Here is a 26,409-nt window from a genome sequence, read left to right on the forward strand (position 1 = left end):
AAAACTTTTTCTTGAAATTGAACTGAGGAATCGATTTTTTTTATTTTTTTATTTTTTTTTTTAAAAAAAAGGATGTTAAAATTTTAGGTATTGGAGAGTTTAGGCACTCGAATGAGAAATAAATTATTCCATTAACATTGATGATTAAAATTTTACTTGGTACATTTCAATTTTTTTTACACAATATAGAAAAAAATAAAGAGAGAATTGTAATACAATGCTGAGAACAGAATAAACAGAAACAAACTAACGAATGTACAGTAAGTAACAAAAAGAATTTGAGGAGGTGTAACATAGCAACTTGATTGGCCCATCTAGGCAAGACAAGTTTGACTCTTGGTTGGATGATATTCGAAGGAGTAAAAAACTAGCATTAAAATGAAGGATATAGACAGCAGTATGGAGAAAAAGTTGCCCACAGGTAACCCGCACAGCTTCTTCCAATTTAACACAGCCGAGAATTGTCGTGTAGGTTATCTGTGAGCGCCTATAATAATTGTTTTTTTCAAAGGCGATACAAGAAACAACCCCAAAGCACATCTAATAATTAAAAATCTTTTTCTAGTGTAACCTGCCTTATGTTTTCTCTACACCCTGACCACTAAAGGTAGAGGTGTGAGGAATAAGATTTTCAAAACCGAAACAAGTAGATACTGATTTCTTGCATTCTTTGTACTTCTCGTACATTTTCTTAACACTACTACATACATAACATTTCTGCAATCCTGCTATGGACGGCAGTAATTCAAGCATAATACTAAGACCATAAAAAATACTTAAACTGACTTGCGCGTAAAATTTGACTAGCCAGCGAAACGCGTCCTGTGGTCAAATTTTACGCACAAGTCAGTTTAAGTATTTTTTATGATCTGTTTTCTTGTGCGGGCCTCCAACAATTTTTTGATAATACTGAGATGCTAGACCCAAATGTGGTTTCCTCGGTGTAATTTGGATTTGAAGAAGCACATAATCTCACTGTTTCACTGATGACCCAAGAGGATTCTTAAAAGGTGAAAAAATATCAACTTATGGCTCTTAAAACTTGAACTGAGATGTCTCAGTATGAATTAATTACTCATTACATATATAATGAATACTCAAGCATAATGGGTTTCGGAAAAAAATCTTGACTTAACTTTCGAGACTGCCTGAGATTTTCCAGGAGCTTAAAATCTACGCAAAACTTTACACAAACTGTGTTCTACCTTTGAATTTTATTTCACTTCAAATTTTCTTAGTGTGATTTAAAATGAGGAAATTAAAACCAGAACAATTTTAAAGAGAAAGTTAGTGAACAAAGAAGACGGGAGAGGTGGAGATAGAAAAATACACTCTCAACTGTGAAAAGTATATAAAAAATATATATCCAGTTTATCATAGGTCTATTTAATTATGAGATAAATATATCTACCATTTGCACCGAGGTTAACAGAAACACACCAAGTTGCATTCAGTTTGAGCTGAGAAAAAGAGGCTTGAAGTTTTATTCTGCCGTAAGACTCAATGCTGGGGACTAATTGTAAGTTAAAAAATTTTCATGTTCAAAATATTTTTCTCGATTCTGTATTTTTGACAGGAGAAAATTTAAAACTTGTTGAATTCTAAACCACTCCCATCTCATTTCTTGATTCCAAAATGGAACTTAGTACGTATCTGTTAACCTCAGTTCATTTTATCAATCTAGATTCATTTCCATGAAATGAAAAGAAACTTAGGTCAGTCTTAATAGTGAATTAAAATCATTATAGAAACAAGAATTTTGAATGAGCTCAGGCCTGTAGGGGGTCTTTAGACATGTTAGCCACTAGCATGTTGCAAGTGACTTTTTGCTGACACCTCCCTTCATTGGTCATTTTTACCAGCATGAACATTAGTATGAATCCCCTCCTCCCAAACTTTTTTACACCAAAACTTTGACACTTTATGGTATGTCTGACCATACCGCATAGGGAGCCTTGATGGTTTAATTGATTCTTGACCAAATGGCACTAGGCAAACCTGTAGAAACTATCGTTCGAAGACTTTACCTGATCATTGTGATTCGACTTTCTTGTGATGCGAGTTGTAACAGTCAAAACTACCTATTATGAAATACGTAAAGACTTCATTTTATAGTAAGAGCCTACAAAAACGGACCCTTCTAACTTTTTAGGCATTTGGACAAATACATTTTTCTGATCAATACTGTTGCTAGAAGACTGAGAAAACTTTTTTATCAATTACTGATGGGTAATGTGATATAATTTGCAACTTGATAAGATTTTCTACCTAATTTTTTAATTCTAGATGTAACTAGATGTCAATTTTTAGCTGAGCGAAAATGAGAAACCAAATGGAAGTCTTGGAAAACTTAAACCAGAATTAAATGATTTTTTGAACCAAAGACAATTTTCTTGATAATTTTCTTCTCAGCTTAGGGATAATATTAGATCCGTCTTAATAGGTTTTCAAGAGGAAACAGATGTTACTTCCCTTATAAAATTGACTGTTCAATTTAAACTTAAAAAAAAAGTAAAAAATTATTGACATGCACAAGTTAGGACGACCTTTTTGTTCCTTCTTTGGAAAAAAAGGGGTATTCAATAAGGGTCGTTTATAAGCAGCCAAACCCTAGCTAAGTTTCCTCAAATCTACCATTTTTTGCTCATTGAAGGTTTGAATTTAACAGAATGTATCATAATTTGGTCATTTTTTAACTCTTTTTCAGTTTAAACTGGCCTAAATATGGGTCTGAAAATATTTAAGCGAGAAATGCGATTTTTACGAGTTTGCAGTTGAATTCTGAATATTCCGCATTTTTTGCCAAAATTGGCATGAAGACCCGTGTTCGTGAGAGTATTAGACCAAAAAAGAGACTGGAAACGACTAAATCATGATGCATTCCATGAATATAGAAAAATATTGTTGAGTTGATGAAATTTGGCTATGGTTGGCTCAAAAACGGCTCTTATCGATACCCCTCTTTCGTGATTGCAGTAACATTAAACTGTTAATAATGAAGTTTTCAGTGGCTGGGACTAGCAAAATACTTTCTCAGTACAGACCAAGTCTTTAAATACAAAATCTGATTGATGCACCCAATTTCTTAGATCCAGTAACTCTTTTAAAACATGTCCGGCCCACCAATTCAAATTGAAAATTCGATTTCTTCCCGATCGCTAAATTAGCTAAATTTTGCTGGGACTAACCTTTGGCTGTTCAAGTAGGTCATACAAGTTCTTTTTTTAAAAGCATTCATGCCTTTAGAGACAAGTCATGTTGTCTCTATTTGTAAGGAAATGATTTATTTACTGTTTTGTTCTAAAAATGATTAGAAAATAGTCCCCCACAACTAGCCCAAGAGATTTTTCGATATTTTTTTTTAATTTTCTGAGAATTTTTTTTTTTTTTTTTTTTTTTCAAAAAAAAAGGAGAAAAAAAGTGACAAAATTTTATTGATACCTCTCAATACTGGTGAAAATAAACCAAGATTTCATAGGACTGGCAAACTTTGGGTCCTTCAGTGATTCCCTACTAAGTATTGGACAGGTCTAAAGAATTAAGTTACAAAGGCTATGTTAGGTTCTTCCTTAACCATAATTGTGAAGCATTAAAAGATTGATTCAAAGAGGATAAATGGGGTTTGGGGGGCTTGAAAATAGTTTCATCCAATTTGTAGGAATCACTTTAAAATATGACAGTTTAATTGGGTTTAAAAATTCCCCGGCTTTCTCTAAAAAAAAATAGTGATCCAATGATCTTCAAAATCCCGTACATTCATTTACTGGTTACACCAGAAAGAATATCATCACATTTTCTTATAAATGCAATTTGCGCCTGGCTCATAATTTGGATAATACTAGAAGAATATCACATACCAATGACAGAGGTATTTGAATTTACTAACTACAACAACTGAATTTACTAGTTGGTTCTGGGACAGCTTCTTCATCATCGACAACGACCACGTTTCTGCGTAGGCTACCGCTTCTGTTAAGTATTCCGGCTTTTGCTATTTCTTTTTCTGCAGCATGTTCAATCATGAGTCGTGTCAATTCTAAGAACATTTCTTCTATTCCTTTGTTCAACTTGGCTGAAGTGTGAAAATGTTTAGCACCAACAGACATTGCATATCTAAATAATGAAATTAAGGATTAGATTAAAAGGTTTCAGTTTCGTAACTCTGAAAGGGAAAAAAACTGGACGCTGAAAAATTTTACTTTCACCAACTCCACACCAAAAATTAACATTTCAGCTTGGTATTTTTTCTTTTTTTTTTGAAACAAAATAAAATCCTTTTTTTTATTATAAACAGAAAAGGCTTTTACTTTGTTCATTTTGTGAGTAAAGATTATCAATTTAAATTTTACACATTTTTGCTTTGCATTTTGAGTCATAAGTTCTAATCTTCACCATGTAAAATATACTGATGTTAAAGTAAACTTTTCTCAGGTTCTGCTAGACCGATTTGTTTTTTGGTTGAAAAAAATGACTCATAATTCCCTTTAAAAGCAATAAACTTTAAAATTTGTTATTGATGTCAGCTCTTGATACTTGATCCAATATCATATCCGTACCACACCATTTATCTAAATCTACACTATTTCAAGTAATGTTGATAGAGATAATGACATAAACTTACGCTTCTGCTTCTTGAACAGTAACAGTCCTTTGTTTTTCTAGATCAATTTTGTTACCAGCTATTATCAGTCGAATATCATCACCAAGCATTTTTTTCAGTTCTTTCACCCAGTTCTTGACCTGAATCATGGAAACAAAACGCTATATACAAACGTTCACTGTTGTTCGAGTAATGAATTGTGAACTTAGTACGCTTAATTCACAAAAACAGCCATAGGTGAGCAAAGCAAAACAGACTGTTAAAGAGACGTAAAGGTGCCAATTTTAAAAGACACAATAGAGTTCGAAATAGCTGACCCTCTATTGTCTGACACCTCAAGTATCTGCGGAACATCCAACACCACATCCAACACCTTCTCTCTCACTTTTGAGCCTGTATCATATGATCTATCATAAGATTGGCTGGAATCTTGAGGAGAGAATGTGTCAAAAATGAACAAGTCCGAGAGATAATGGGTGTTGAGGGGACGATTGTGCATGATATCATGACCAAGCAATTGGTATGGTATGGGCATGTGCAGCGAATGGCTGATACCAGTTTGCCAAGAAGGTGTTGGGGTGGGTCCCCCCAGGTAGGCGACAGAGACGGCATCCAGCCAAACGGTGGGTAGAGGGCATCCGTTAAGAGATGGAGAGATGCCAGCTTTCGGATGATCTCTACCATGACAGATTCCTGTGGCGGGTAGGTGTCGCAGAGCACCCTAGTGCACCGTAAAAGTGGCTTCTACATACATACATCACATGATCTTAGTAGAGGTCTCAAAGTGGCGTCATTTGACCCCACAAAATGCTACTTTGAGAGCTCTACTTTGATCGTATGATACATGCTTCCACCTAAAGATTCAACTCAGGGTTGCCACAGGATTTAGAAAATGGAATTCCGTGATTTCCCTGACACATTTTGGTAAAATTCCTTAACAATTGAGGATATGCCAGATGGTTAAGAAGACATGATTTGAAAAAGTTTTCAGATAAAATTTGTTGTTTATAATGCCAAACCCATTCTAAAAGGCAAGTAAACATGTCATAAAAAATGTTTCCTCATGCTTTCGTCATTTGTCCTGACATTCCCTGACTGTGACAACCATGTATGACCATTGCCTTTATTTCTAAGGTTTTTGCAAGTGGGAATATCTGCCAGAATAACTTAAGCTGTACCACACTTCAAGATTGTTCTGCTTCTAGGTACAACTTAATAAGAAATTCTAGAACTGGGATGCAATGACATTGAGAGTGCTGAAAAAATAAAATTGGCTGGAAACAATTACCTTTTGAAAAGAGTCTTCATCAGTGATATCATAAACTAAAATTGCACCATTCGACATCCTGTAGTAAATAGGTCCAAGAGCGTGAAATTTTTCTTGCCCTGCAGTGTCCCATATAGACAAATTTACTCGCTTTCCTGAGATGTTCAGTTTCTTTACTAAAAACGAGGCCTGCAAAATTAAAATTAAGATGAGAAACCAATCGCAAGTTTCTAATGGCAATATCTGAGAATATCGCTAGGATCTCAGCGCAAAACACAGGCTGCAATATACTTGCATAGAGCGACAGAGCGCAGGACAAAAATTGAAATGAAGAATGACTACGTTTCAAAACATGTATGAGTAAGGAAATAAGTTTCTTAGCAAGGGGTCGGTTATAATTCTTTTTTTGTTGCTTGTGTCAAAAGAACCAAGGCTCCTAGATAAAAATAATCCCAATGTGATTTGCCAACCAACACCCTTGAGACTGTTACAGGGTGATGTGTCCTAGGTTCTTGGTTCAGTCAAACTAACATGCAATATATCGCTATGATTAGTATTATACTCATTCACCAGCATGAAAATGGAAACCAATACAGGTAGCCATGCCAAGGACTGAGTTTGGTTAATGGACCTGAGACTAGGCTGCAGCCCGATTGTTGAAACTTTAACTGGCTTTGTCGGCACGATAAGACAAGACATAGCCCTATCTGCGCCGCGTAATATATCGATTTTCGATTCTTGTCGAGCCGACATAAATTTCAACAATCAGGCTGCTGCCAGTGATATCTTAAAATCAGAAACTCATCTCTCTCTAGAACTGGGGTGAGAAAAGATAGGACAAAAGTTACATCAACCTGTATGCGTTAATCATTAGTCGGCCCATCGGTTAGAGTTCTTGCCTAATACTTACGCACTTCTAAACTGCGACAGGAGATTGTCTGACATCACTTTCACAAGTGCAGTGAATGCATGAAGTAAGATTACGGATGTTCTGTCACAGTCTAAAGTGCACGAACTTATTTGGAGTGGACTAGAACACATATATTTCCATTTAATGGTACCATTTGTCCAATCTTATCTTTCCCCAGCTCCAGAATCGTTTGAGCGTTGCAGCCATAATACAGAATGGGTCCTGAGTGTACTCTGCAATTACAAATTGTTGTGCATTTTCATCCCAGCAGGTTATGATGCCGCGATTTTATCACGCATCAACAATAAAACTGCGAGCTAAATTGCTCTGACCAAGTTTTGAGCTCTTGCGCCGCTCACGATACCCATCGTGGATACCCATTGTATTTGATTTCGGTTTAGGTCCTAGTAGCACCATCAAGACCAATCCACACAGGTCAGTCATTCCCAAGGACAAGTTTTGGAACTTTACTGCGCAGTGACATAGTATTGAGTGCCTGCAATGTATTTTATAAGGGAGCACCCAATGTGACGCAGCATTGAGTGCGGCCAAATTACGGCCGGGCGGGGGAGTAATTTTAAAAGATGCGCAATGACTGACCAGCGTAGATTGGTCTTGGGCACCATCAAGGAAACTGGCAGATCGTACAAAGCATTGGGCGCCAATCATATGAAAAGCGAAAATAAACATACGAACTAAGCCTCCTTGACGGTTGTTAAAAGAAGCATTTATGTTATGTAAGAAAACAGGTTGCCTGCCCCTGCAAAAATTACATAACCTAAAATGCAAATGAATTTTCTCACCTGAAGGGTTTTGATGTGCTTGTCATTGAACTTGTCTTCAATGTACCTAAGAACAACTGAAGTTTTTCCGACTTTTCCTTCTCCGAGTAAAACTACTTTAAAATTGTAGTTGACACTGGAAGGAGTACTCATGCTTAGGAATTGATCAGCATTGAGTTACTCAAAAAAAATTTACCTCATCAGGTCACAACAAGAACAAAAGATTGGATAAAATTCCAAACTTCTAAGAATGAGACAAAAGATGAGGGATCATGAACTATTGAGACACGGTTGAAATTGGTAAATAATAAGATAACAAGGCGCTTACTGACACTTGACACTTTCAAGATTCAAGATTATGCTGAATTGCTGATAGCAGCATTGGCTTACAAGCACATTCCACAGCACTGGAAGCTCCAAGCTCATCGAAATCCGACCAATCAAAACAAGCCTGAAGCTGAGTTCAGCCAATCAGCAAACCAGCAACGCAGTTTCTTCCGCTTACTTAACTACGTCATCAGAGCCCGCCAAAAATATCGTTTGAAACTTGTCCCAGTTGTGACACTCTCAAAACAGGGTTCTTAGCCATTTAGACCTTTTAAAATAATCCACAAAAAAAATTAAGTACCATATATCTATTACCCATGATGTGGCTTCTGTCAAATTTGTCATAATATCTTTCTTTGGATCCTAACAAGGCTTAGTATTCTTTGAAAATTTGTGAGGGCGGTTCAATTTTTGAATCTTGAAGACTCCACTAAATCGTTGCTGGCAAGTATGGAAAAATTCTATTTTTCTATGCCACGACCATAATGTAATTTAAGAGTTTATTGACCCTCATATAGTTATCCATAGAGCTCATAAATTGCAGTTCATTCTGATAACTGGGCATACACCCACATAGTTGGTCTTTCCGAGTTCAGCAGAACATCAGTGAAGCTTCGAAACCAGGAATCTTAGTTTCGGAAACCATAAAAATATTGGACTTAAGTCACAATTTGATTAGCAATGAAATGCATAATAAAAATGAATGTACACAAATTCTCACTCCCTACACAAAATATTTTCTCAGGAATATGAATCATAAAACATGTTTTTAACAAGTATTCTGAAAATTATAAGGATGACAAGTTAAACTGAATAACATTGTTCAGTCAAAAAGTGATGGGCTCAGAGAAAAGGACTGGTTGAGGGTTCCAATAACCTTAGCGATCTTATTATTTTTTTGGAGTTTTGTTGTGGGTAAAGTTCTTCTTCAAAAAAGAAAAATGATTTTGGGGACTACCTATCATCATCCATACTACCGGCGATTTCATGGCGACATGCATCCATGGCAAAAGTGCTAAACCTAGGATCTCAAATGCAGTGTTTCAAAATTTCCTCCCCTATTTTATTTTTTCGAAGAGGAACAAAGCCAGCTTCATAGCTTGAATATATGTAAAATATTCTGCTAATAAAGTAGAATGATCAATGAAGTTTTCGAGATATTACACTGACTAATTTCATGACTAATTTTTTCATAGAAAAACCGAAGTATGAGAGTCTGCAATGTCGCAAACAAAGAAAAGTGGTTTTACACTTTTGCTGAGAAGAATTCAATGATTTATCGTCGTGTACTTGGGATAGATGTGACCAAGATAGCCCAACTACATCAAACATTATGCAAACATTGCCTAATTGCCTCTCACATTTTACTTTTTTATCAGAGAACTACTCGAAGCTGACTTGAAAGCATGTGAGTTTATTGATGTCTAATTGTACACCTCAATAGCAACATTTGCAAGTCTCCATTTACGTTTCATTTTGTTTAAATAAAACCAGGCCAAATATTCTCTTGCTGTTTTGTGGTTTTTTTTTTTAGAAGGAGAGAAGAGGATTAAAAAAAAAAAAAAAGTCGAAAGAAACTGTTTGTTGGTTGGCCTTCAAAAAAATTAAACTTGATCAATAGGCATACAACGTTGAAATCTGAGATGGGCAACTATCGATTTTAGCCATCAAGATTCTTTATGATCTAGGGAAAATTCACAGGAGGTGTTATGCTGTTTGGTTCTCTGTAAAAAAAAAAAATTGAAGAAGAAATGAGGCAGCGTGAAAGACAGTTAAGCTGAGTCTGGTGGCATTATTGACCATAATCCACACCCTTTAAAAAACGAGTCTAAAGACTCAAATTCGTTGTGGAGGAAAAAACGGTTTTGCGGTTCACCATTCACATCGAAATCGATGAGTAATGAATGTATTCATACTTGGTCATTTTATACAATGCATTTGAATATTTCCATTAAATAATCATTTGAATATCTGATACATTGAGGTAATGAATTTTTCTTCATTCCAGGTGTTCCTTTGAAACGAAAGTAAGTTTTTGACTTGTTTCGGATATATTCGGTCCGCGTTTAACAGATAAAAACCAAGCCACATCAGCTATTGCCAAATTTGACTGGGCAATTCTATACTTTACAAGAGAACTTTAGTGCGGATTCTTTTGAAAATTTTATGGAATTTGCTTCGTACTACACAGAATAGTCACTGAAAGCACAAAAATCCACACGACCGTTTTCAAGTAAAAAATTAAACTTCCCAATTAAATTTGTCAATAGCTGATGTGGCTTGGTTCCTTTCTGCTTAAAGCGGTCCATTTCTTCTATTTAAACTTTAATCTTGTGCCTGGTTGTGATTGCCACTCCTACATGTTAACTTTTCAAAGAAATAAATTTCGAAATTTTAGTTCAAACTAATAATTCTGTCCTACTTAAAGATGAATCAGGGTAAAATGAAAAAAAGTTCAAGAATATCAGGTGATAAATCTGTATTTTTAATGATTCCATGGGACATCTGAAAAGGATGACTTATAATTAAATTTTGGAGGCCGAGGCATCTCCAACAATTATACAAATAAGATGAAAGAGTAATGGTTAAAATAAAATCATTCATACAAGGCTGTATAAACTGAAATATATTGAATCGAATCCTTACAGACAAACACTGGCAATATCATTGAGAGAAGAATCGTGGTTCAAAATTGCAAAGTCAATTAGTAACGCCGAACGCGAGAGAAAAATGACAGTTCAATAGGTAGACTGCTCCACAAACCAATACATGCTAAGCAAGACTTGACGGTAAGCCTGAGGCTAAAATTTTTAAATACTTCTTGAAACTTTTTTGACTGCAAACATCCTTGAGATTTCCTGAGATGAGTACCCTGAGTATGGCTTGGCTCACACAAGCAAACTGAGCGTATCAATCTAACAAGGTCAGATTGGTTCTGGCTGCAGGCGCCAAAAGCCTGGACTTTTAAGCCCATGCTCTATCCAAACAACGAGAATACCATATTCTAGCGAACTGAGGCGGCTCGTGTCAATTTGATGGTGGTAAGCTCTGATTGGTGAGCGCACAACCAATACGGCAGAGGCCTTGTTGGATTAATGAGCTTAGTTTGATCGTTTGACCCAGGCTCTTCTGTAATTTGGGACTTGCAAAGAGATTTCAAGAAGTGCTATAGAATATTGTCGTAAGGGCTTCGATTTTTTGCCAATAAATTCATTGCTCCATGGGCAAAACTTGATCTACAATAGAAGAATCTCCATTAAAAGTTCGGCTCTGTCACAATGTATCAGTTATGAAAGATGGCATATTTTTTATTTAACAGGAGAAATGCACTTCTTAATACATACAAAATTTTAAAGGATACGATCTTAGTTCTATTTGCAATAATTGAGATCAGTTTGCTGACACTAATACACTAGTACCAGCAGAAAAACAATATTACACGGAACCCCAAGAGAATCAACAAGCTTGAATTTTTAGAGAGACCTTGAAAATCATTGTTTGCTAAAAATTTAAAAAAAAGAGAAGAAGTTACTCTTTGTCATGACTGGCTGTTGACCGTTATTTTAACTTCACTCATCACCATTAACACAATTCATTAAAACAGGATGTCTACAGACTTAACAGGAAAAACATTTCCTGACTTTTCCAGGTTTTCCCTGGCCAAAATAATCAAAATTCCCAGACTTTTTGCCGAAACAATTAGCCGGCAGGGAGCTGAAAATGAAGTGTATTTGGCATCAATTTCACTGCAAATGACAAAAACGTGTGAACTTTTTTCTTCATCTTTCAATTGAATAAAATTGCAATTTTTAATTAAAAATTAAACCTTTATTCACTTTGCAGAGTGTCACTGAGGGAACTGAACTCCAAGCCAGGCTGAAAGATGCGGTTTGATTGTGTGGGCAGCGCTGACGTTTTCCCAGGTTTCTAGAATTAAGATATTTAAAAATTCCAGCCTTTTCCATCAAATTTTCTGACCTTTTTCTGATTTCCCTGACCTACTGAAATCCCTTGTTTTTTAGATTGTCTAGACCTGTAGACACCCTGTCTGCTCCACAAATGTGACACAGCTTGGATTACTAGTGTGCCTTGCTGCTTGCAAAATTTAACGCTCCAAAATGTCTATGTTAAAAATCTTAATGCATCTTTAACCCTCAGGTTGGAGCTAAACATTGCTATTGATAATACGTAGACAAAAATGTGGAACCAGGCAACAAGTGAGGAAATATGTGAACATGGGCTATCACAAAAAATAAGTTGCAAGGAAATGTCCAAATACGTAAAATTATTCTTTGAATTGTTCGTGAACCAAAGTAGTCTAGACCAAATCATAAATTGCTGTGATCCAGCGATCAATTTAGTGAATATTTGCCTGAGTAAAAATTTAATTTTAAATATTTTTCATCATCCGACTCCATAATTACCCAATGTAAGCCATTTTAATCTCATTTGACAAAGGACAAAATTTGCAAAAACTGCGCAGCTGTAGGTTTTTATTTGTATTTGGATACCTCTCTGAAAACCTGTGGTGATCATATTTGGGGGGGGGGGGGGGGGGGGGGAGCGGCTGCTTTCAAGGATGTCTGTCTCATACAATTCATCAAAACTGTGAATGACATAGAACTTTCCCTTGTTCTTATACAAATCCAAACTTGAAAGCAAAAGGAAGGATGGTAAGTCCTAACAATGATGAAGAAAAAGGATCGATGGAAACACATTCAAACACATCGGCAAAAAAATTGAAAATAAAAGGTTACCTCATAAACTAAGCGCTGAGAAATTTCTCCCACCTTTGGGATGCTAAATTTACAAAAAAAAAATGTACAACAGGAATAAGTGTACTTAGAAATTGACACAGGAATAAGATGACTGGTTAATATTAATTTGAACTTATGGCACTAGTACCCTCTCTATAAAATTCTAAAGTCTTGCTATAAAATCGATTAGAACGCTACAAATTTTAGATTTGTAAGATATAAAATTTGGGTCCAACTTTTTCATAACTATAAAATGGGGACAATATGCTTAGCGGACACACTCTTGGTAGAATTTTATACAACTAATGCGAGTCACTCTTCTTATCGACCTGAATGAATGTTCCAAGAGCAAATAAAAGCTCCCGAGTCTAATTGAGACACTTCCATGAGATTAGCTCCAATCAAGACCTGAACCTCGAACTCCATAAATAGGGTAGGCAATGAATTACATCAAGGCGAACATAAGTTATCCACTCTTGTTCATCAACACAACAAATCCTAAACAGGAAAATCCTTTTCACACAAGGACTGCTACCATTTATTTGTCATTACTTTGATCAACTTCCTCTTCCGTCATGGTAACTAACACTAGCTTAAGGAAAAATGTCTGTACGTAATCAAGTCCTCCTCACAGGGGTTCAAATTTTGCTGGACTTGCAGTATGAAAAGAAACGCTTCAACATAGCTCAAGCGCTTTCAAAATCCCTTGTCAGACTTTTTTAAAAGAATAAGGAGAGGTACCTTTAAGTTGCATCAAATTTTACAAGAAGTGCATTCTCATTAACTAATTGTCTCCTCATTTTAAAAGTTTCAAGCGTGATTTTAAAGGAATTTGAGTCTTGGACAGTACCGGACATAACTTAATAATTTTCTGAGAGATTTTGACAAAATCTAAAACAAATATTCTGAGTGAAGAAAGTTGCTGCCAAATTCACATCAAGGTTGGAATTTATATTTAAGGTTAATTGACTTCATCAAAGAAAGTGCAATTAGAGAAATATTTCAGCTATGTAGCTACTGACAATAATTACAAAGATAGTAGTCATCACCTGAAAATAGCGAGAGTAGGCTTCATAAGTTTCTAGAAAAGAGGTCGGCTAAAGCATTGGAGTATCCGAGGGATTTCACTTACTTCTTTTGTCACATCACCTATCAACAGAATTAAAAGTTTCAATTAACATGAGATAATGAGGTTCACAAATTGAATTCAATCAATTAAATTCAAAATTTTTTGGACTGACACATGAAGTTTCAAAATGATGCAAAGTAATTCAAAACAAATGAAATTTACGAGGGTTTAAGGAGGTATGTAAATGGATGAATAATTACATTAAACCCTGCAAGATGTGAGCCTAAACGGGAGCAAAGGCTGCGTTGATTGCCTCGAAAGTACCAACAGTAAAACACTGACGACAAGCACAATAAACCGTTTTACCGCCTGCCCCTTTAAAAATGAGTACAAACCCTGAAAACAGATTAACAAGTAAATTACTTTTCACTTTCTTCGACCTGGCCCTTTAAAACAAAGTAACATATTTTAAAGGTGGAAAGAAAGGCGGAAAAAATAAAAGGATCAGTTCCTACCACATACAAAGTCTTGGGCAATAATTTTAGATTTGTTTTACCAACATGAAAAACCAATTTAATTACACAAAACAATTCTCTACCGATGTCCTTTGACTCAAACTGACATTAAAAATTACGGTTGCCACAGAATTCAGAGAATGAAATTCCTCAACATTACCCTGACACATGTTGGTAAAATTTCCTGAACATTAAGGATATGCCAGGTGGTACAAAATTTGTCGTTCAAAACGTAGGGAGGTTGTGTATACTTTGGACCAACCAATGTACATTTTTGACAAAAAACTGAATAACCCTACAAAGCTCCAATAAAGTTCTCACCGACTTTTTGTGGATCCATTAATGAGTAGGCAAGGTGGATCAGTCCAAATCAAAAGAACAAGTCCTCGTCATTCATGATGAGTTATTTTAAAAGTTACAGATTGCATTTTGCATTTCTTTCTACCACATAAAACCAAGGTCATCACATAAGAGCTTGGACAGAGACCAAATATGCCTAAAAGGAAGGCAGATGGAAGACATCAAAAAATTCTTTGAATTTAATTATAACTGCCTAAGAAAAGGTTAAACTTAAAATGGAGGAGAGAGGAAAATACCCCCTCCTAATTAATGTCCTTGCCTTAAATTATTTTCAAAAAGCTCTAGGTACGGACATAGATAATCCTGTAGTATGATGAACTGATGGGAAGTCCATGAGCATGATTGAAAGCATTTGCAAAACGTTTGGTCTACACAATAGCTTCAAACCCCTCAATAAAACTTTGATGTATAAAGCAGCGTAATACCGCATGAATGCTCATATGATTTTCTCTATACTTTTACCACATAAAAATAATTGACAATGAAAGAGACTCCAATTTGGAACGTTTAATTATAAACCAACTAACTTGACTGACTTGGCTAAAATAGCAATTTGACAATAAACATTGAGGTGTAACTTCGAATTTTTGCACTCTCTGAAGTAAGTTTCTTCATTAAATTAGAGAATTTTAGGTATCTTCTCTACCTTGCATATGTTGCAACAGCATTTTAAAAAGGCTGAGGGGATATTCCTTCCTGATTGTGGTTAGAGACTGCTTGGCCTTGATCAAAATCACCATTTCAATTGTTCAGTGAAACCATTTTAGTAAGAATTGAGAAAAATAAAATGAATTAAGGCTGGGTTAAGGCTGAATTACTCGAGTCAACTCAAAACCTCTGTTTAGTTTGGTCTTTTAAAATTTTCCAGGTTTAGCGAGTCCGCAAGGATAAACATTTTCCTCATCGAGTCTTTTCATTCTCAGCTTGGATTACATTACATATTATTATTATCTGTCAAGGTCATGCCGATTGGATTTAAAATTGGCAAAAAAGGGTAAGTACGCAAGCATATATTTGCTTACAAAAAAAAAGAAAAAAATCCTAACTTAGTACTCCTCATCTACACATTGGTAATCAGTTGCGGTGGTTATGCTAAGTGTGTTCTAATTATTAGTCAGCTAAGTCACACTAGCATGTTTGGTCGTAGGTCTAACTGAACCATAGATTGAAGATTGTTACCACTGGAAACAACTGACATGTTGATATAAAACCAAAGAGTTTTTAGTTTAATGATAGATATGTTTTAAGAACGAGTTGTAACACGTTCCAGAAAAATTTATAAGCACTTAAGTTACCCATTTGCGACCAATGAGCGAGCAGTTTGTGTGATCCTTTTTCATTGCTACTTAGAGGTAAACTAAAACTTTGGAAACATTTGGGATAGAGGAAATCCCATCACAAAATAGGGGTGTATTCTTCTTGATTTATTGAGAGAATATTGACGCTGTCCAATCATCTAACAGGGGGAATGAACTGACATTATAACATAAATGGTCAAAGAGAGTGTATCCTAAAATTGATATGATGGAGTAATAATGTGCTTGCACTAACCTCGTTTCATACCAATTGCCGTACGCGAATTACTGATTCAAAGTTATCACAGACTGCAATGGAGCAGTTCCCACACTTGGAAACTCTAAAATACAGCTAGAATCTTAATATATTTTGAAAGCAACCAAATTTTGCTTGAAAAAGAGAGAAAGATAGACAGATGGAGTAACAGAGAAGAAACGAAAAAAAAAAATTATGAATGGACATAACGACTGATAGCGGCGCAGAGAAGTGGTATACTTCTGCATAGAATTTGCACTTTTTTGTAGGAGATAAATGATTTTTTAAGATGAATCAGATCTAATGGTATACATTAGATTTTAGAAACGACACCTACAAAAATTAATGCAATCAGAAACAATATTCCCATCTGCAATTGATTGCTTCCGCTCTTAAATTTTTTTCCCCACCACAAAAAATGTTTTCTTCTTCTCTTTACTTGCCAAAAGCAGTTCTTTTTTTGACAAACGATAAATCCTAATAACGGAAAATTCGTTCCTCTTTATTTTTCAAATATATGTACCTTCCCATCACGATGAAGAGATTTTGTTGAAATTCAAGGGGATGAAAACAGATGCAGGATTGAGTCATTTGAAGACATCTTGCGAGCCACACCGACTTGCTTCACATATGACAAAAGTCGATCTGATCTTGTCAGCGGGTAGTTTTATTTTAGTTCATTTGGGCTTACCTCGAGAAAACTCATGTTGCCTGATATGATGGTTCACCACACAGCAAAGTTGGATGATTCTCTTTCAAATATATACTGAGAGAGCCTTCGTAAAAAATTGAGGAGACTCTTTACATAAATCAAAATATCAATGAACAGTAACTGCTGCCAATCTAAAGCAGGTCTGGTAATAGAAGAAAAAAAGGAAAGAAAAAAGGGGAAAAACCAAGGGCATGGGGCAGATATGAGACATTTTTTTTAAAAAATTAAAAAATCTGAGGGATGGCGTGTTGAGTCTTAGTTTGGTTACGGAAATTAGAATAAATCTCAAAATTTCTTCCATAACTTGAAATTGATTTATAAAAACAAAATTAAGTCTGAAAATTTTGCATTGATTCCATTTTTTCTTCTCTATCTACAAAAAATTAGGAATATATTATGAGAGTTAGATGCACCCTTTGCATCAAAAGGTTTTTTCTTGCTTCATAGTATGAAGCCCTGCTGAAACCTTCAATACGTGAAAAAAAAAAAAAAAAATTGGGAGAATAATTTGTGAATTATCTGGCACTTTGCATCCTCCTATTGCATGGGAGAATAACTTGGATACACACTCAGTCCTCTCAACTCATAGACTGATTTAGTGGCTACGTCATTCTCACAACATTCGATGTGTCAATGTACAATAATTGCAATATATCGCATGATTAATTTGCGATGGATCAAACTAAAACAAACATACCCTTATGTCCAAATTTGGCATGAATTAATGTGTAAATTTCTTGAAACGATATCATTAAGAAGTCATAAATCAACTAATGATTTATTACACACAAGAAATTTCAATTGCAAGGAACACCTGAGTGCATTTTACAACCATAGTGCAAATATGACAAGGTTATATGTCCGCTCACATTCGAACCATCAAACTGAGATAAAAATTGATGACTGAGCCACTAAATTGATCTTCACTAAATAAGTGCACATTGGTGAATATAGATCAAAATGCACCAGAGAGAAAATTATGATTAAATTAAATCAGACTGCAAACGCACAGACAAAGTGTCACTTAAAATAGTGACTGACAATGACGCGCGCTTACCTGAGTTAGGATCCTGTTGAAATAAGCGGGCTTGTTAGCATCAATCGCTAGGAAAGTCTTGCACTTAGAGTATTCAATGATGGGAGGCAGTAATGAAAACTATCAATTTGCAGTTTATAGACAGATCTCAAAGAAATCAGTGGTAAAATTTGAAAATCTCATGGGTTTTGTGGGCTTTTAATATCAAAAAACGAATTGTAACTGTCTTCAGTCTAGCAGGGACTTGCATGGGACAGGAGGTGATTTTTAGGACTGATTCTAGTGGAGACCGTCAGTGTTATCTTTGTAACTGTCTCGCAAGGTAAAGAATTTCTGCAGCTCTCTCATCAAAAATTTCAGAAACAAGGTTTGTTACTTAATTCTTTGAAAATCAAAATGCATTACGTCTTCTAAGGTCTTTTAAAAGAGGACAGGTGAAAACTGTGGGACAGTTGGATAAGTCAGGTAGTGCACTCAACCTACAAAAATGGCGTTTAAAAATATGACTCGTTTTGAAAGTCACTTTGTTGGAAAATCAAGCTTACATATGCAATCAACTGACACGATTGCACATGTCTTGGTGGGCAATAAATTTGTGAGGTACGGAGAAACGCGAATATGAATTTTTAAACCAGGCTCATAGCTGAGAGAGAATGGGATTGGTTTACTAAAAAATTATTGCAAGACTTTCCTTGAGCTACGTAGTAAGGCTAGAATAGACTTACCTGGAAACGCAGTAAACACTGACCATCACAGAAGTCACCTCGTCTACCTGCGGTCCCGGTCTCGATGCCTGTCACGATCACTTCTACTCGAACTGTGTCGATCATTGTGTCCATTCATTCCTGTGACATGAGAAATAGAGGAAAATTAGAATTATGGCTTCAAGGTTGCACAAACTTTACTTCAAAAATCTTTATCATTTTCACAAAAAGCCATATCTGAGCAGCAATTTCACTTCCTGATACAAATAAAAATTTTGATCTTCTTAAAATGGAGATCTTATTACATTGGTCAAAATCATTATGCAACTGTTTTGGCAAGCTTCTTAATGACCAGTGTTTCTTCCTCACCCTACAATCATCAAAGTGTAAACAACTTGTAAAAGCTGAGTCAAAACGCTGATATTGAGGTTATCATAATTCCATACAGCAAAGACAGTCACAGTAACAATTAGAGTCCGATTAAACACAAATGGATTATGGTTTTTTATAAAGGGAAGTTTGAATCTGAACATCAATAAAAATTGATATCTTTGTCAGGAGTTTTTTTCAATTATTTCTGTTGGAAAAAATGTGTTTTGATGAGAAAAAATAAATCATAATGCTGAAATTCCCACCTTGTCTAGTGTTCAATTAGATTGATTTAAAATATGAAACCTCACCTCTACTACCTCGATCTCTGTGGCGGTCCTTGTCTCGACCACGATCCAAGGGACTTCTGCTCCTATGACGCCCACTGAAAAGAACGAATAAAAATTAATGCTACAAAGTTATGGAAGAAGAAACTGTAATTAAACAAAGATATCTAAGGAATCTAGATGAATTCTGGAATTATTTTTCTAAGGACTTAGAAAGCTGATGATTTTCTTCTAATAATTTATTCATTTATTTTTCATTTTTAGGGGACGTCCCATAAAGAGATGGCGGCAAGGCATCGACGACGAGATGTTACTGTGTCAGTTGCCCGATAACCTTTGGGAAGATAGGCACATATGGCGTTTGAGTGTTGCAGAAAGCCAAAGTGCTTGGTAGGAGCGAATTTAAGTATGTATGTTATTTTTTTTCTGCGGTTGACTTAAGTATTGTCTTTTCTTCCAAAAGTTCCTTTCCACCCAAAAGAAACTAGACTTTCGAGCTTCCAAGCTCTGAGAGACAAGAGATGATCTTTTAAAAAAGAATACCGATGGGCGTCGCCTTTCAAAAAAGAAGTCTATCTGCTTTCACTTTTATCAGCTTTATGATTGAAAGATCTTTCTACGTATGAAGTTGTTTTAACCTTCTTACTGGATCACCTGACACATTTTTCCAGATGTGAGTTAAGAATAACGTCACAAAATTTGTCAAGAGTACAATTACCCTCCTTTAAATTGCATAGCTCTACACAGAAAGTAAAAAATTGGAAAAAAAAAAAAAAATAATGAATAAAACACAAGTTTTAGCAGCATAAATTAGAATTAAACGCCAAGCAGATCAAATAGGAGACATGTGTCTCACTGGAAAATCACTGTTCTGCCACGTCTGCTTTTCACAGCGGTGATTTCATTTACAGCAAAAGCAGAATTTAATTAGATGAACTGATCAAGAAAAAAAAGAGAATGCTACTCACTGAGAACTTCGAGAGCTGTGGCGACCATCATGGTCACGGTCTCGGTGGCGTGATTTAACGTCTTTCTCTCTGTCTTTCTCTCTTTCTCGGTCCCTTATACTTCTCCCGTTAGGGCTGAAAGCAAAATACAGCAGAGTTAGTTTCCAAAAAAAGGAAGAAGTAAAAAAATAACTAGAACGGAGACTTCCTTATTGACATCATTATTTTGGCCTATAGATAAAGGAAAATGATTAAAACCGCGAACCTCCAAGCATTAACTTTTGAACAAGCATGATCACAATGAATACTAATAGGTTTCCCTGAAAAATTAGGATTTTTAGGAGAAATAATGACGTTCACAGAGAGCCTATGGGCAGGATTCCGCATTGACAAATTCGGAATGACTTGGAAGCTTGAAGAGTTTACTTTTTTTCTTTTTTTGGGGTAAAATATCCACTAATACTCCCAATTTTGAGGCACCTACTTGAACATTTATTGGCATTTGTTCTGTTTTTGATACACTTCTTAGTTTTTATAATGGAAAAACTTGTAAGCTTTCCCTAAAGGTTCCACAGAAAGTCTAAGGAAAAAACATCTGTACCACGGTCGGTGAAATCATATTGTCCGTCTTATTTCTTTATTCAGGGACTACTGTAAATAAATAAATATAGCAGCCTATAAAATGAAATATCGACAGTGAAACTATCAGCCCACATATCTCGTTGCGGTGTTTAATAAATACCACTCCCATTTTATTTTCTTGAGGGAGAACAAATAAATATAATTTCTCAAAGTTTTCAGAAAGTTTTCTTCACTCCGAGAAGAAAAATCATGGAGGTTTTCAAGAATTGACGTTGAGTAGTTTTGCATGTAAAAAATAAAGCAAGGCAGGAAGTCTGCAACGACGCAAATCAAGATTCTTGGTCTGGTAGTTCCACCATGGATATGTGGTTCAATTGGAATTATTGCTATCTCTCTGAGAACCTGCTTTCAAGTGAAGTTATAATTTCAGATCATGACTTCATACTTATCACATTTGGCTTGTTCATTTTTAATATTTCTAATTGCCTATACTTAGAGAAATTAAGCTGCTGGTGCCTAGAGTCTACCTATTTTGAACCTTGCAAGATTATAAATAAGTCAGACTTTAGCAAGGGATTTCGTTAAATTTTAAAGATCATTTGCAGCTGATGGGAAATGTTGAGTGATTTGACTGTCCTGAAATCACACAAGTTTAATTTCAAATGATATGATTACCTGGAATTTTTTCTTGCAGTCGGATCCCTATGATGGCTCCTCCTTTCCTCTTTTTCATTAATTTTTCGTTTTTCTTCTGTCCATCGATCCCGACTACTACGGTGCTTCTCTCTTTCTTCATTTCTACGTTTTTCTTTTTCCTCCCGAGCTTTTTCTCTTTTAACCTGCAAAAACAGAGACAAATTTATTAAAGCCTTCAGAAGTATATACTACATATTGTCAAAATCAAATTGAATAATGATTGTTCTAAATTATTCAACCACTTGAAAATTCAAATTTTGAGAAAACTTGTTGATACCTGCAACCAGTTTGAGGGAATTGATTAGGTGCCCTTGAATAAATTAGAATGTTTAACCACAGATAAAGTGTGATGATGTTAACATCAGAAGGCGGGTGCAAGTAATTTCAAGTCTTTCCCCGTTTTAAATGGAAATTCGAGGTGGGTTATCCCCTCTGAAGACTGAAAAAAATCCTTTTTTCCCCTGTAATCAACAATTTAGTCTTGATTTCCTGAAGTGAAATTGGAGCTGTTTCATATATTTGAGGGCATTAAACATCCAAAGTAATATAACATAATAAACAATGCTTACATTAAGCTCATCAACAGCTCCTTTTAATCTTGCGTAACCAACATGCTGTTTTCCCATTAGATGGTCATCAATACGTGACTGGGCATCACCAACAATAAGGAACGCTCCACAAACTTCACAAACCTCCATTTGTTTTTCTTGAGCTGCTGCAAGCTCCGCCGTCTGCAAGCATCAAAAGTTTAAAGATTCGCATGCAACTTAAACACAGAAAATTCAAATATGATACTCAAATAAAATAGTAAATGGTACCAAAGACCTTACATCAGAGTTTTTACTGGTACATCAGCATCTAAAATTATTTTTCTATCAGTACCTTTTCCTTAATTTCGCCAACATTTTTGTTTTTAGAGGTCTTCTAAGATTTTTGTTTGCAACTGTTACATGTTGTAGTTTCTCAAAGAGTGTCGATTTTCTCAATGGTTGGCGCAGATTAAAAAAACGGCTACTGACCAGTATACTCATTTAGATATGTATTGTTAAAAGCACATGGAAATGCCCAACAATTAATTTTTATTACCTGAGGTTCTGTATTTTGATGATCGATTTTGCTTAAATCGCATTTTCAAGTAATTAAGCAGGTCTTCTTCATGAGAGAGTAGAGCTAGTCAAAATTTAGAAAATCTGGGAAAATCACATCAACTGTATGACATCTTACCTGACTCCAATGACTGTTGTCATTTTGTTTGCGCAAGGCTTCCCGTTCTTCCTCTAACTGATCCTTCAGTTTCATCAATCCTTGAGCTTGTTCAACATTACCTTCGATACCCATTTGTTCAGCTTCGTTGACTAAATTGTTGATTTTTTCAGACAGGAGATTGATTTGTTCCATGTTTTTTTGAGTCTGGGCTGGGGATAAAGATGACGGCTGCAGGCAAATATTAATAACGATTAATAACTAAAATAATATAAGTTTACCGAGCTATCGATTGATCCCTGCTGATAAATTCAGTCTCGGCTACTGCAGGCATAAAAATAATAAAGAAACTGGCAGTGTCTCGATTGCAGGTCTATTTTTATGTTGGAACCTTGGCAAGGTCGCCAGATTTTGCATTTAAATGTAGATATTATATAAGGGTTTTCATGGGGAGCAGTGCTGATTTTTTCAGCACTACCTGAAAAAAAAGTTACAAACCTTGTATAGAATCTTTCAAGCATAATGACTAAAAATGGACAGATTTTGGAGATAGAAAATAGATCTCAGAAATTAGATTCACTACATCAGGCGTGGTCTAATTTTCTCTGCTGATTCTTTTTTGTTTTAAACAGAAAACTGAGCAGCGCCAAAACTTAAAATTTTGTGAGTATTTTCTTTATAATGTGTATTTTTTTCACTGATTGTTTACGGCCTTACGAAATTAAGTTCTTCGTTAAAATAGTAAAACATGTTAGAGAATGAGGAAATGTGAAATACAGTTAGGCTGATTTTGGTTAAAGCAGTTGTGATGATCTTGACAAAATGTTTTACTTTCAGCAATACCTCACAAAGCTTTTTATGCAGAACTAAATAGAACAAGGGCTAGGATCCAATAATTGTTACCTTCCTATGTTGTGAGGCTGGAGTAAAGCTATTTGCTATGCCAGCAGAACACTACAAAGAAATATCGGGTCTTTTATACAAATTGTCAGTCAATTGGCTTAAAGTTCCATTATGAAAAATGCACCATCCTCTCACATGATAAGACTTAATTAGAATACCGATGAGAACTTACAGACTCCTTGGCTTCCATTAGTGCAAGGCGTTGTTTGCCTTTGGCGATCTTTCGCTCAACTTCATTTAACATGCCTTGGGCGAAGCGCAGGAAGTCATCTTCATACTGCGTCTTCAGGTAACTTGTGGACTTGTCGAACTGTTCTTTAGCCAGATCATCATGCACTTTGGGACATGGTCCCAGATCTGCTCTCGTATTGACGAACAAATCATGAGGGCAAAATTTGACCAGGAAGTATTTGCAAAACTGTAAAAGAAAAAGAAGTCTGATTAAGAAATTCCTATGCTATTGTAGTTATTGATTGTTCAACCCTCTATTTCATCTCCAATCGTAGAGTGATTTTTTTACCTGATCTGCAGAGAACCCCGTCTGCACACACACATGGCGACCAGAAATGGAAAGTCAAATTTCATAAAGCTCGAACAAATATCACAAAAGTTGAAATTTATTAATTTTTTTTTTAATTATTTATTGAACCTTTTGAAGGTCTGAAAGCGTTTCAGATGGTCTTTCTGTTGATGCTGCGGTGTTATGCTACTCTACTGAAGGTGCCAGGCACAAAGAGGGGGCAAAAAGGGGAGTTCAGAGAGAAAACCCTAACCTAACCTCTAAACTAGAACGATAACATTTGCAACGCGCAAATGTTGTAGGCTTGGGGTAAAAAATTTCAAAATTTAGAATCACTGTTTCTAGGAGTTTCTTAGCCTCCTGAATGTATCACCAGAAGTTTCAATATATTTCATGAAATTTCATTCGGATAAATTTCATGCAATTTTCCATCTCTGATGGCAACAGACCCACATCTCCACTGGGAAACGTGTATAAGAGGAACAAAAACTTAACTCTTCAGCTTTGTATGTCTCAAAATTAGCACCAAGTTCACCTTTAAGTAAAAGCTTATTGTGGTCAGAAGGTCAGGAGGAGAATTCTATTAAACATGGAAATTTAGCCAGAGCTGAATTTCTCCGTATTGTGTGCTAAAGCAGTCCTTTTTTAGTGTTACATGCAAGAATCCGGTGTGCCTATTATCAGCTCATCAAAAGAGCCATATTGACAGTGAAACTCCCAAGCCTTAGATCTCGCTTTGCAGCCTACCTGTTATACTTTAATTTTTGAATGAAGAACTACTCAACGTAAATTCTGTAAATCCTCCTTGACTATTCTTCTTTGTGCAAATTTCAAGGAAAAGGTAATGTTGATTTCCTTTCCTTCAAAAAATAAAACAAGAGCGCAGATTTTGAGACACCACAAACAAGGTATGTGATTTGGTAGTTTCACCCTCGATACCCGCTCTCTAGAGCTTGCCCATCGTATGTTGAGACAAACGTCAATCTCCGATTAGCTCTGAATTCGCACCACTCAACAGGTTAATACATGTAGTCAGGTGGCACCACTGATGAATGGTGACATAAACAATATTTTGACCTCTGTCTTGACACGCGATGCGCGAGCTCTACATTAGATTAATCCTGCAACCCATTTAGTAATATTCTGTAATCCTGATATTTACGGTATTCAGACCAAAGGTGAATGTTTTTTTCGCCCCATTGGTATTGAAGAACTAAAAAATGTTTCTGAGCTATCTTGAAGGTTCGCCATAGTTGAAGATGTAACTTACAAGGGGTAAATCAATCAGATTTTGCTTAAAACAATTGCATATCGACATATGATGGAACGCCCCTGTTCTCTTTGAGTGCTATTAAACCCCTGACTAAACCTCTATTGGTGTTGTTACCACGGTGCCATTGATCAAACAACCTCTGACAACCACGCCAATTGCAAATTTTGTAATTGAGCGGGGAAGGTAGTTGCAGCATGATAATTAGGACTTCAACTCACAAGATGTTCTGATAAAGCCCATTATAATGACGAGGAATTATAACAATGGGAGTAAGAAAGAGCATGATAAAACACTGAAGTCACTCTGGGAGACGTAGTTCATCTTTCCGGCAGGGATGTTTGTAAATAGGTGGTGATTGACCTACCCTAAGGCATGCTAGAAAAAGTTTCTTTCATGCCAAATAGTACATTGTGGTCTAAAAAAGCATTGTTACCTCAGGGTCCTCCCAGTGAAGCTCTTTAGATTTCTGATTTGGGCCTAAATTTCTATTTCTACCCATCAACTCATCCAGCAACTGGGCTGCAGCCAAAGACGCCATTGTGATGTAAATTCGTCGAACTCACTGGTCAAAAAGTGATAAGTTCTGAAAACTATTCACTGATTCGGACGAAGAATATGATGAAAATCCACACGGAAAAGGAAAGAAGAAAAGTTATACACAACAACACTGCAGTTCTTCGATCAATTTGACGAACCGTCGGAAAGTCGGCCATCACAAAAATCTCGATTTCTCAATCTCAATTTCTCACTTCGATGCATTCGATCAACTTCGATGCGACTTGCTAGCGCGAATCGAGTGTTGACTGTTGAAGTTTGATCATCTGCGATTGCAGCGCTCCGGTGTCGTCTTTCGGAATTACAAGACTTACCATTCTCAGAGGAGCCGTTGTGTGGAAGTTGCCTATCAGAGTACATGAAGGAACTTTCTATGAATTCAGTGCCTGATTCGTGATTCAGTAAATGCTGCAAGCTGCAATTATTTGCAAGCCAAACCTGGTAGCATCATCGACGGGAATGCGCCGTTTCTTTTTTGGCTTGG

The 26,409-nt window shown here is 35.9% G+C and overlaps 2 protein-coding genes across 7 annotated transcripts; both read right to left on the bottom strand.

Annotated features, from left to right (window-relative positions):
• Positions 1 to 131: 131 nt before the first annotated feature.
• Positions 132 to 7,946, bottom strand: Rab21 (RAS oncogene family member Rab21). The gene is made up of 4 exons (XM_072297499.1): positions 7,581 to 7,946; positions 5,889 to 6,056; positions 4,622 to 4,740; positions 132 to 4,113 (listed from the first exon to the last, which is right to left on the bottom strand). The coding sequence occupies exons 1-4, from the start codon at positions 7,710 to 7,712 to the stop codon at positions 3,882 to 3,884; spliced, it is 651 nt and encodes a 216-aa protein (XP_072153600.1). The 5' UTR covers positions 7,713 to 7,946; the 3' UTR covers positions 132 to 3,881.
• Positions 7,947 to 10,350: 2,404 nt separating this feature from the next.
• LOC109044126 (luc7-like protein 3) lies at positions 10,351 to 26,124 on the bottom strand. Of its 6 annotated transcripts, none has more exons than XR_002010261.2 (10): positions 25,804 to 26,124; positions 23,750 to 23,995; positions 22,696 to 22,905; positions 22,041 to 22,202; positions 21,451 to 21,614; positions 20,215 to 20,328; positions 19,271 to 19,344; positions 18,612 to 18,731; positions 13,693 to 13,792; positions 10,351 to 12,686 (listed from the first exon to the last, which is right to left on the bottom strand). XR_002010261.2 is itself a non-coding variant. In XM_019061674.2 (9 exons), the coding sequence occupies exons 1-8, from the start codon at positions 25,906 to 25,908 to the stop codon at positions 18,655 to 18,657; spliced, it is 1,152 nt and encodes a 383-aa protein (XP_018917219.2). In that variant the 5' UTR covers positions 25,909 to 26,124; the 3' UTR covers positions 10,351 to 13,792; positions 18,612 to 18,654. The 6 variants fall into 6 exon arrangements, 1 of the variants encoding a protein (XP_018917219.2); XR_002010259.2 differs by adding an exon at positions 13,973 to 14,108 and having other exon boundaries at positions 10,351 to 13,792; XR_011899389.1 differs by adding an exon at positions 13,973 to 14,108 and having other exon boundaries at positions 10,351 to 13,792; positions 16,830 to 18,731.
• Between the last annotated feature and the right edge of the window lie 285 nt (positions 26,125 to 26,409).

This window comes from Bemisia tabaci, chromosome 2, assembly GCF_918797505.1.
Source record: "Bemisia tabaci chromosome 2, PGI_BMITA_v3".
NCBI lineage: Eukaryota > Metazoa > Arthropoda > Insecta > Hemiptera > Aleyrodidae > Bemisia > Bemisia tabaci.